This window comes from Ochotona princeps, chromosome 5 (assembly GCF_030435755.1).
Source record: "Ochotona princeps isolate mOchPri1 chromosome 5, mOchPri1.hap1, whole genome shotgun sequence".
Taxonomy (NCBI): domain Eukaryota; kingdom Metazoa; phylum Chordata; class Mammalia; order Lagomorpha; family Ochotonidae; genus Ochotona; species Ochotona princeps.
Window position 1 is genome coordinate 102203975 of NC_080836.1, and position 10806 is coordinate 102214780.

The 10806-nt window shown below is 56.6% G+C and overlaps 1 protein-coding gene across 1 annotated transcript; it reads right to left on the reverse strand.

Moving 5' to 3' along the window:
- Window positions 1-3691: 3691 nt before the first annotated feature.
- Window positions 3692-7745, reverse strand: NMUR1 (neuromedin U receptor 1). Its single transcript, XM_036493284.2, has 3 exons — window positions 7658-7745; window positions 6358-7243; window positions 3692-4965 (listed from the first exon to the last, which is right to left on the reverse strand). Exons 2-3 carry the CDS (start codon window positions 7172-7174, stop codon window positions 4514-4516), a joined length of 1269 nt encoding a protein of 422 aa, XP_036349177.2. The 5' UTR covers window positions 7175-7243; window positions 7658-7745; the 3' UTR covers window positions 3692-4513.
- Between the last annotated feature and the right edge of the window lie 3061 nt (window positions 7746-10806).

The following is a 10806-nucleotide window of genomic DNA, read 5'->3' on the forward strand; positions in this document are numbered from 1 at the left end:
GATTGCTGTTTTGTGTAAATCAGATGGTCAGGATTTTAAGTCTCTTTTCTCTTGCTCTGACTGCAGCCCCAAGCTGGGGAGGTGGTAGAGGAGTGAAGTGGGTTAGTGCACCATCCTGTTGTGCTGGCATCTGCTCAGGGAGGGTATTGTGCTGCTTCAGCTTGTGGAAGGCTGAAGGGCCCGTGGGGACCTGGGGGAGAGACACATGCAAGGGCCGGGCAGCTGTGGTAGCGCAGCAATTTAAGCCACCAACTGTGACTACAGCATCGCATATGAGGACCAAATCCTCAGGCCCCTGCACCCACATGGGAGACCTGGAGGGAGTTCTAGGCTCTCGACTTCAAGCTGGCCCAGCCCCAGCCATTGAAGCTGTTTGGAGGAGCAAGCCAGTAAATGGAAGAATTGAGCTCTTTCTTTCTGCCTCTTCTGTAACTCTGCTTTTCAAATAAATAAATTTTTTTTTTGTAAAGGATTTTATTACTTGGGAGAGAGTCTGGCGGACTGCTCCCTGATGGGAGATAGCCCAGGACCGCTTCCACATGGCAGGGTGAGCAGGTAGGGAAATGACCCTGAAATCAACCACTCCTTCCTGTGACTAATCCAATCTCAGGAATGAACTCTGCCGTAGACTAAGAACTTGACTCCTGGGAAAGAATTACCTCTTAAACACCCAATCTCACCCTTGTACGCTGTCACTATGGCTACCGCATTTTCTTTTTTTTTTTTTTTTTTAAGGCAGGGTGACAGAAGGAGAGAGGGAGGGAAGGAGAGAGAGCGAGAGTGAGAGAGAGAGAGAGAGAGAGAGAGAGAGAGAGAGAGAGATCTTCCATCTGCGTGTTCAGTTCCCAGATGGCCACAGGAGCCAGGGTTGGGCCAGGCTGGAGCCAGGAGCTTGGAACTGCATCTAGGTCTCCCACGTGTCTGCCAGGGCCCAAGCACTTGGGATATCTTTCGCTGCTTCCCCAGGAGCATTAGTAGGTAGCTGGATCGGAAGCGGAGCAGCTGGGACACAGAGAGGCACTCTGAAATGGGCAGCCAGCGCTGCAAGCGGCAGCCCCAGTCATATTTCGTGGGTTTGGAGGAGATGAGCCATCAGACCCACAACCACTTGGAAACAGCCTGCTCATTTCTAAGTGGAAAATGACGGTCATAGACGACCAAAATTCCACAGTGGTCCATCTGGGCGTCGGGGACACAAATAATCTCTCTAGTGTTTGTACTTTTCATTCTCCCCCCACCCTATCCTCAGATTTCCTAAATTGAAAACAGGAGAAATCCTGCCTATTCAGGTCTCACAGGAAGGGAGATTGGCTGGAGGGAAGGTTCTGGACCCAAACTCCAGCAGGTCAAGGGCTTGCAGGGCGGCAGCTGTGTGCGTGGCCCACAGCAGGATTTGCTGGTGACTTTTCCTGCCCAGCGTCCATTCCCCCTCCTCTAGCCCCCTCCCTCAAGGGGTTCCCTCTTCCCTGGATTCCTTTTTATTGTTTCAGACACCCTGGGCTGCTCCAGCTAGAGCCCTTGCTATGGACTTCATGAGCCCTACGGGGCCTTGCTGTGTCATTGTGTTGATGTGTCCCCACCCCCTGCCCAGCATGGTGCCCACCACGTGGTCAGTGTGCAGCAGAGGCTAGCTCAGCAATGCCTATGTGGCCTGCTGCCCACGAAGGGATTTAGTGTTGGACTTAAAAGGCCCCGGATCTTCTCAAAGATGCTCCATGTTAACGTGGCTGCAGCTCCCATGGGTGCTGTCACCCAGCCTTCCTTACATCCTCACTGCTCTCCACAGGGCCTCGGCTTCTATCCTTGCCCAGCCCCATGCAAAAGCTTGGCAGACAGTGAGGCCGGGGATTGCTTTAAAGAGGCCAAATAAAGGCACATTTGCCTTAAATCTTGAGGCTGAACCTCATGGGCTCAGATACCCAGACACTACGTGAAGACTGCAGATGAACCCTCCAGGGTTGGCCTCTGGTCTCCTGTGTGCAGGGGGAGTGCATTTATTTCCTTCAGAAGAGCCAAGCCTGGGGCTCACATTGCAGGGAAGTGGTCAAGCCACCACCTGTTACACCAGCACCCCATGATCCTGGCTGTTCCACTTCCATTCCAGCTTCTGGCTAATGTGCCTGGGAAAGCAGCAGAGGTTTGTCCAGGCAGTTTGGCCGTGGCATCCACGTGCACGACCCTGGCCAGAGTACCAGGCTCCCAGCTTTTACCTGGTATTTGCAGCCTTCTGAGAGATGAGCCAGTGGATGGAAGATCTCCCTGTCTGTTGCTTCCTCTCTCTGGGTAAGTCTTTCAAAGAAAGGCAGTGGGGGAATGAGGCAGGAAAAGAAAGGTCAATATCTGTCAGGTCTGCCTTTGGCCTGAGGCTGTTGTAGGGTGATTAGTCGCCCAGCTGAGTCCCTGCTGGGCAGCCTCAGCCAGACTCCCTGGGTAGCACCTGCCGCTGGGAAGCATGAAGCACAAGAAGCACACTGGGGTCTTTCCTTCTGTCTCAGATTTAAACTCTCCCCCCCCCCCCAAAAAAAAGTGTGTAGGATGATATTCATTAAACCTGTCCTCATTTTTTCTGCCTCTTAAAAAAACGTTTTTCTGCCATTTAAAAAGGAAGAGAAGAGAATGGAACTGATTGTAAAGTATTACAGACTGTAAGTGGGACTCTTTTTTTTTAAAAAGATTTTATTCATTTTATTACAGCCAGATATACACAGAGGAGGAGAGACAGACAAGAAGATCTTCCGTCCGATGATTCACTCCCCAAGTGAGCCGCAACAGGCCGATGCGTGCCGATCCAAAGCCGGGAACCTGGAACCTCCTCCAGGTCTCCCACGCGGGTGCAGTGTCCCAATGCATTGGGCCGTCTTCCACTGCTTTCCCAGGTCACAAGCAGGGAGCTGGATGGGAAGTGGAGCTGCCGGGATTAGAACTGGCGCCCATATGGGATCCCAGGGTGTTCAAGGCGAGGACTTTAGCGGCTAGGCCACGCCGCCGGGCCCAGGGACTTTTTTTTTTAAGATTTATTTTATTTTAATTAGAAAGTCAGAATATACAGACAGGAGGAGAGGCAGAGAAGATCTTCTGTCTACTGATTCACTTCCCAAGCAGACGCAAGGGCCAGAGTTAAGCTGATCTGAAGCCAGGAGCCAGAAACTTCTTCTGGGTCTCCCACGCAGGTGCAGGGATGTCCTCGACTGCTTTCCCAGGCCACAAACAGGGAACTGGATGGGAAGGGGAGCAACCAGGACGCCAGCTGGCGACCATATAGGATCCCGGCGGATGCAAGGCGAGGATTTAGCCATTAATTCATTGTGCCAGGCCTAGAAAAGGAGTTTCTTCAAAGGAGAGTTCTGGGTCACTCAAACAGGGAGCCCAGGAAAGGTGGCTGAGACGAAGGCAGAAAAAGCACTGCCCTGGCCATGCACAGCCCATGTGTCCTAATGTCACTCAGATGCAGGCTCTGTGTGGGCAGAACCCAGGGCATGGGGACATGGAGCCTAGGGACACAGGAAGCCTGACTGTTCCGTTCTAGGATGGGAACAGGACTGGGCAGACCTGAGAGGCATGCAGAGTCAGAGTGCCACGAGTGATGGGGAAGGCCACCAGCCACGGAGAGCAGAGCTGGAACATGCCACGCGCCCCTGAGCACGCTCGTGGCCGAAGGCAGGCAGCAGACACGGCTCTGTGGGTGGAGGCTCACTCCTGAACTTCCCAGGAAATACAGACTTCCCAGGGCTCATGCAGGCACACCCGTGGCTGAGTGCCCCTCCCAGGTCCCGTATTGGAGGCTAGGCTTATTGAACAGCTGGTGAGGCCAGGTGGGAAGTCTGGAGGGCAAGAGGGTTAATGGGTTATTCTGGAACCCCACTTGCTGTCTTACTGTATCATGTCTCCCTCTTACATATGTGCCCACCGTGAGGTGGGACAAGCTCCCCAACTCCCCAGACCGTGACCTCCAGGAAACTCATGTCTTCATGCTTTGCCCAGAATTGGACACTTTGTTAAGCGTCCCTGATCTCACAGTCTCCACAGCCCCCCCACCCCAGCCTCTGCAGGTAGGCCGGCCTTCCTGAACTAGGCCTGGGGACCCCCACTCCCACCTCATTGTGGTGTATGTGAGCCCCAGGGCTGGCCAAGGCCCATCAGAGTGGACTCCGTGAGGTGAATACTAGCCACCTTGAACTTGGATAAAACACAGGACGTGTGCTGGGACAAAGATGAGAAACGGACTTGTGAGAAGGACCATGCGCACAGCCACACAAATCCTTGTGAGAAGAGAACACGCCAAGTACACGCAGTAGTGAGTCCTGGGCACCCTGCTTATCCAACAGCATCAGTCAGCGTTGGAACTAACAGCGACTTACAGACACACAGGCGGGGAGACCGCTGCTGCAGGCACAAGGGATGGCTGGTGCTGAGTGAGGGTGGGATGGGAGGCTTCATTAACAGCTGAGGCCCAGAAACTTGGGGGAAGTACAGTTTGCTTGATGCAAATCGGGCTGGGATTAGAACCTGGTTTCTAGGCTGAAAAGGGAGGTTCTCCAGCACCCCTCTCCCACCCTTGGCGGAGGGAAGCTGCTTCTAGGTGCACTCTGGACAGGTCAGTCTCCTGCTGCCTCTCCAGACCCCCTCCTCCTGCCAAGGGGACCCTGCCAGCTGGGCAGCCCAGATCATACAGGGTGCTGCCCATAGTCCCTCGGCTGAAGCTGCGGGAGCCACGCTGACGTTGGTGGCGGGAGCACCAGGCCCCCAGGCCCAGAGCTTCTCGAAAGGCCTCCCGGAAGCGGCTGGACATGATGCTGTAGAGCACAGGGTTGGCAGCTGAGCCGAGGTAGAAGAAGATGCCGGAGATGACATGTAAGTACTGGAAGGCCAGGAGCTGTTCCTCTGTCCACTGGGCCACGAAGCTCCACATGAGCCGGTCAGCATGGAATGGGGCCCAACACACGCCGAACACCATGACCAGCACAACTGCAGGGGCAGAGAGGGCAGAGCTGGGCACTGAGCCTCCTCCCTGCCTCCACTGAATTTCATTTGACCCATCCTTATGGCCTCCCATCTCACAGACCATCTGCATCCTGCACCAACTGGAAGTTTCCAGAAGTTTCCTTGTCCCAGCTATATGTTTCAGAGAGAGTCCTCTTATGCCCTGTCATGAGCTTCACTGACAGTTACACACCCGTGCCCTGACCACAGCCAACTGGAGCAGACATGGACACCTGAGCCCGGCTGGTCCAATCAGATTCTCTGCCAGAGAATTTGGAATGATGGGGTGGGAGGGTAGGGCCCGCTTTGGGGGTCATGCCTGCTGCTATGTATATAGGAAAGCTGGGGAATGGGGCAAGTGTTCAAAACAACAGACACGGGAGACACACACACACACACCACTCTCCATACACTACTCTGCCTAGGCTTGGTCCCCAGCGCCAACCCCAATTCTTAAGGCCCAGCTGAGCAGCCAGAGACAGGCCAGGCTGGCTGGCCAAGCCTTCCTCCTGGATTCTCGCCTGCCTACTGGGGTCTCCATGAGCCAGCTCTCCCTGAGTCTCTGCCCCTAAAAGCAGATTGGTCCCTGCTGTTTGTGTCCTGCCTTTGTCTCTCCCCTGCAGCATCCTCCTTCTCCCCACCTAGGGAGGTTTGGCTCACAGCCCTGGATGCAAGCAGGATGTGGCTTTACAGGTGTCCCCAGCCAGCTCCTGCCTCCTCAGTCCCCTCCTGCGGCTCTTTTGGAGACCTACCCCCTGAAGATTCCTCTGGGGGCTCCCTCAAGCATGCTGCCACTCTGGCCTGGGTTGAGTCAGGACCTCAGCCCCACTCCTAACCCCCATCCCCACCCTGCTGGTTTGCAGCACTTCCCTGGGACTTTTCAGTGACCTTGGCGGGGCCAGGCCTGTTTCCCAGGACAGTGGACACAGTGCCAGCGGCCATGCACAGCAGGTCACCGTGGGAAGAACAGGGCCAGGTCCTGTTTAGAGATGCAGAGACAGGGCTGGAGGGTTTGGGCTCTGGCTCTGTCCACCTCAGCCCAGCTCCTTGCCCTTCTCATCACTGGCTTCCCCCAGCTGGGTGGCCCCAAGCCTGGAAGGGGCCCCGGCTTGCTTTAATACATTGCTGCTGCTGTCTTCACTGATTTCTGAATAAAGGACCCTGAGTCTTCATTTTGCAATTGAGCCACCCTCATCTTTAGTAAAAAGCTGCTGACTGGGAAATCTAAGATGCCAACCCCTGTACAAGGGAGCACAAACACGACAGGAGGTGGGAGGGAGGAGCAAGGAGCTCCTCCAAACCCCATAACCCCAGACCCGAGTCCCCCTCTCATAGCCAAGCTTTGTTCAGCCGCCTCCTCCCCACAGTAACACTTACACAGCATCTTGATCACCTGTCTCCGGCCTCGGTTCTGCAGCTGGAGACTTCGGGTGTTACTGGCCCTGGACATGGCAGTGGTGCATGGCCTGGTCGATGGCAGCAGCCTCTCCCGGCGCAGCTGCAGCCCAATGAGCAGGTAAAGTACACTGATGATGGTCATGGGCAGGCAAAAGAAGAGCAAGGCGGTGGTCTGCACCACCACGTTGTAGAGGGCCCGGGGGCGCACCAGCACACACATGGCTGAGTCGGGCACAGGGCCCCTGCAGGGCACCTGTAACTGCCGGATGCCATGAAGGCTGGTGTTGGGCAGGGAGCAGAGAATGGCCAGACTCCAGAGACCCCCAAGCACACGGCGCACGTGAACGCGCGTCACTGCAGACCTGGCCCGGAGCGGGTGCACCACGGCCACATAGCGTTCCGCGCTCAGGGCTGTGACATTGAGCACAGAGGCCAGGCAGACGGTCTCGAAGAGCAGGGTGCGGAAGTAGCAGCCGCCGGTGCCCAGCAGGAAGGGGTAGTTGCGCCACATCTCGTAGAGTTCCAGGGGCAGGCCAACCAGGAGCACCAGCAGGTCCGACACAGCCAGGCTGAAGAGGTAGCAGTTGGTGGGCGTGCGCATGGCCGCCTGGCGCAGGATGACCAGGCAGGTCAGCCCGTTGCCCACAGTCCCCACTGCGAAGATCAGCAGGTACATGGCGCAGATGGGCACGAACAGCTCCGAATGCCGCGGCCCCAGATACTTGAGTCTCAGCTCTTCATCGGTCAGGTTCAAGTCCTCAGGGACCACCTGGCCGTCACTGTCATTGCAGAACATAGGGGGCTTTGGACACCCCGTTGGGGATAGGTGCACAGGGAGGGTGGAGTGATGCAGGCAGAACTGATGCTGTGGGAGGAAGGGGAGAGAGGAGACCAGGAGTCACTCTTGTGGGACCCTGGCCTACAGGTGAGAGGCATGCAACCAGCTCCATCTCAGGGGTGTGACCACATGTGAGCCCTTCATTTTAAATGCCAGCATCTGCTTAGACCCTCAGATAGGTGACATATCCTCTCCAGTCCTGGGGCTGGCCACCCGCAGTCTCCCCTTCAGGTCATACCCTCATTGTGGGCATCTGTGAAATGCGCACAACAAGCCTTCTCCCAGAGTCCCTCAGAGAAAGGGCTCCAGAATGCACTGCCTGGCTTCAGACCCAAAGGGGGGTGGGTGATGGGGGCTAGGCTCTTCCAGTTACTTCCCTGAGGCTGTTCCCCAAGAGGAGTGCCCAAAGGACGCCTACTGGGTCACGTGGCCATCACCTACCTTGTAGTGGGATCACAGGGGCGGAGGGGAGAGGCAGCAGAATGGCCAGGAAGGGCACAGCTCCATCTGGAAGTCTGCGTGTGGTCTCTGTCTTAGGGGACTAGCTGGTCCAAATCTAAATACCCCGGGGGATTCCCGCACTTCAGCCAGGCTCCTCCTCTGGCTCCTCCCATCTACCCCAGCCTCCAGCAGGTCTGAGAGTCACACCACAGTGGAGTCCTCCACCAACCACAGAGAGCAAGGACCGCACTGCCGCAGCCTGCTTACTGACAACAGAGCCCCAAGCCCGCACGCTACCCTAGCACCCTGCTGTCCCATGGGTCAGCCCTACGAGCTGGTGGCTGGCGCTGTTTCCTAGCCCCAACCCAACAGCACCTGCCCGGCCTGCAGGGGGTCGTGTTGTGCAACACCAGGAACTCCACTGACCCCCGAAGCCTGCCCCCACACTCCTGGTGACTCAGTGCTCCCAGCTGCAACTTTATCTCACTGTCACCCATCCTGCCGAGGGAAAACACCCAACAGGAAGAAGTCAAAGGGGCTGTGCTCTTCAGCCTGCTGCCTTCAGCTCAAGTTCTGGTCACCACGTCCCTGCAGCCTGCATCCTGACTGCTCAGTATTTCAGTTACAGGTCCACAGGCACCCTAGGAACCCTGGCAGGCCACGTGGAAAGAGGGGACACACTGCTTCCCCATCCCAGCTCCCCAGCTGGCCACCTTTCTGTGGTCTCCCACTATTCAGGGTCTCCTTCTCTCCCTCGGTCCCCAGCAATGCTGTGTGTGGCCTGGAAACCTTTCTGTGGGTCCCTGACTGCTTCCCAACAATGGTCTTTGGAACTCTCCTCTCCCAAGCAGTCATTCAAACACTCCACCTGCTCCTCGCCCCACTAAGGGGGCTTATAGGCAGAAGTTGGAGCGATCCAAGGGGAAGCCAAGAATGTCTGCCCAGTTCCCTCCCCCCACCTCGCCCAGCCCCCAAGCTGCAGTCAACATCAGAGGGAGCGCTCACCCAAGCTAGCATGCTGGCTCCAGACCTCCGATGCCTTAGTCTGAAGGTGGCCTGGGATCGCTTCTGCTAACTGTTGAGGAGTTCCTGCCCCAGACATTCACACATGCTACACAAACCCAGGGCCCAGAGAGGCTGTTGGCAGCCGCATGGTTCTGCCACCCAGCTGCCCTTCCCACTGCTCCTGCAGTGGCAGGGGTGGCAAGGGTGCCCACAGTCAGCTCCAGGAGTGGTAGATGACCAAGACAGCTGGGTGGATTGTTACCATGCATGGACACCTGCAGTGCCTCCCTTCAGCCCTTCACTCTGCCCCGGACCCCGTGACTTACAGTCTGACTTTGGCGTCCGGGAGTCAGGGCTTGAGGAGTCGGACTGGGCAGGCCTTCTCAGGAACTGCACATGTAAACACAGGCGTGGGAAGTGCAGGAGTGCCTGGTCCACAGGGGCTGCAGCGCCCTGGGAGTTCAGAGTCCCAGATGAGCTCACCCAATGAGGAACCTTCCAGAATGGGGCTGCTACCCAGTGGCAGGAGTAGGGGGAGGTGACAAGCACTAACAGACCTGGAACCCGCAGGGGGCCCTTTGTTGGTGCCCAGCATCCTTGCAAGGAGGATCAGCCCTTCCAGAGGCACGTGGCTCTGGGCTGCAGGAATTCTGATAGCTGGCTTCATTATACAGCAGTGATCGTAATCCAGGACCATTCTGGGCTAAGGGCAGCCCCCAGAAGAGTAGGCCCATAGACCCCCAGGCTGCAACCCCCACCCCTGTATGGTCCAGAGGACCCTGAGGCCCTGGCCGCTGGGCCACAGCTTGAGACCTCCATGGCAGGGTAGCCCATTGACCACTTGCTGTTCCCCACGCGCCCCCCCTCCCAAGATGGCTTCGCCAGTTTTTTTTTTTTTTTTTAAGATTTGTTATTTACTTTTTAGTGGAAAAGCATATTTACAGAGAGATGGGGAGACAGAGAGAGAGAGAGAGAGACCTTTCATCTGCTGTTTTACTCTCTAAATGGCCACAATGGTTAGAGCTGAGCTGATCAGAAGCCAGGAGTTTCTTCTGGGTCTTCTGCATAGGTACAGGGGCCCAAAGCTTTGGGCCAGCCTTCACTACTTTCTCAGGCTGCAGGCAGGGAGTTGGATGGAAAGTGGAGCAGTTGGGACACCTACCGGTATCAGTATGGAATGCTAGCACTTGCAGGTAGAAGAGTAGCCAGTTAGCATCGCACTGGCTGGGGCTTCCCCAGGTTTTCCATGTGGATGCGTCTGACTCCCAGGCTTAGCAGGTGGGCTCAGTGCAGGTGGGGGGTGCCAAGGACCCAGTGCTGTATAATGGCAGATATGTCACACACCTAGGACTTCCTGAAGCCAATCAGGGGACCACCTAGCTCCTGAGACGTGGGCAAGTCCGTCAGGCCTCTCCCTCTCTGCTGCCTCTTTAATACCATGACTAGTGGCTGCCCGAGGCCAGGTCGAGGCCAGGCCCGCCTCAGCTAGGGTTGACCAGATGCATCCCCCTGCTCCCCACCTCATACTGTTTTCCTACCTGTCTGGAAGCATGAGCCAAGGGAGGAGAGGTGGGATGACCTTGTGGATCTTGAGCCACTGGACAGGAAAAAGGGACTACTCTGCAGCCCAGGTCAGGGATGAGTGGGGTGGGAGGAATCCAGGACCCTTCACTGTGGCACTGCAGCCAGGAGGCTACATGGGCAGCTGGGAACAGCTAGCGCCATGGGCAGTGGAGTCTCTGGGGTACCCCAAAGCCCCTCCCCAGGTCAGGCTCCTCTACCTGGCTCTGCTTGGCTGGGGCAAAGGACAGAGCCTGCGGGCCTGCGGCCGGGCATGGGGCGTGGTGACTGACTGCAGGTCAAGCAGAACATAATCTAGAGACACCCAGGGTTTCTCTTTGTCCCGGGGCTGGGGTTCACAGTCCTGGGTGCCCACGGGGGTGCTCCTACCACAAGCTGGCCCAGGGCAGCAGAGGCCCCCATCATATCCCCCTAGGCCCTGTCACACAGCACAACACAGCATAGTTTGGTGCGGATGTTGCCACTCTTAGGGCTGGATTTGAGACCTTTCAGCAGCCACATCTCGTGTGACATTGTTGTCTTCCCTTTGAACTTGCTGCATTGATTCAGACCTACAGAGAACA

What these genes read in the sequence shown, in the direction of transcription:
- NMUR1 (XM_036493284.2), bottom strand. Translation starts at nt 7,174, where the DNA reads ATGTTCTGCAATGACAGTGACGGCCAGGTGGTCCCTGAGGACTTGAAC. An exon ending in ACAGGTGATCAAGATGCTGT is followed by an intron (nt 4,966 to 6,357) that starts GTAAGTGTTACT and finishes CTGCCCCTGCAG; the next exon opens with TTGTGCTGGTCATGGTGTTC.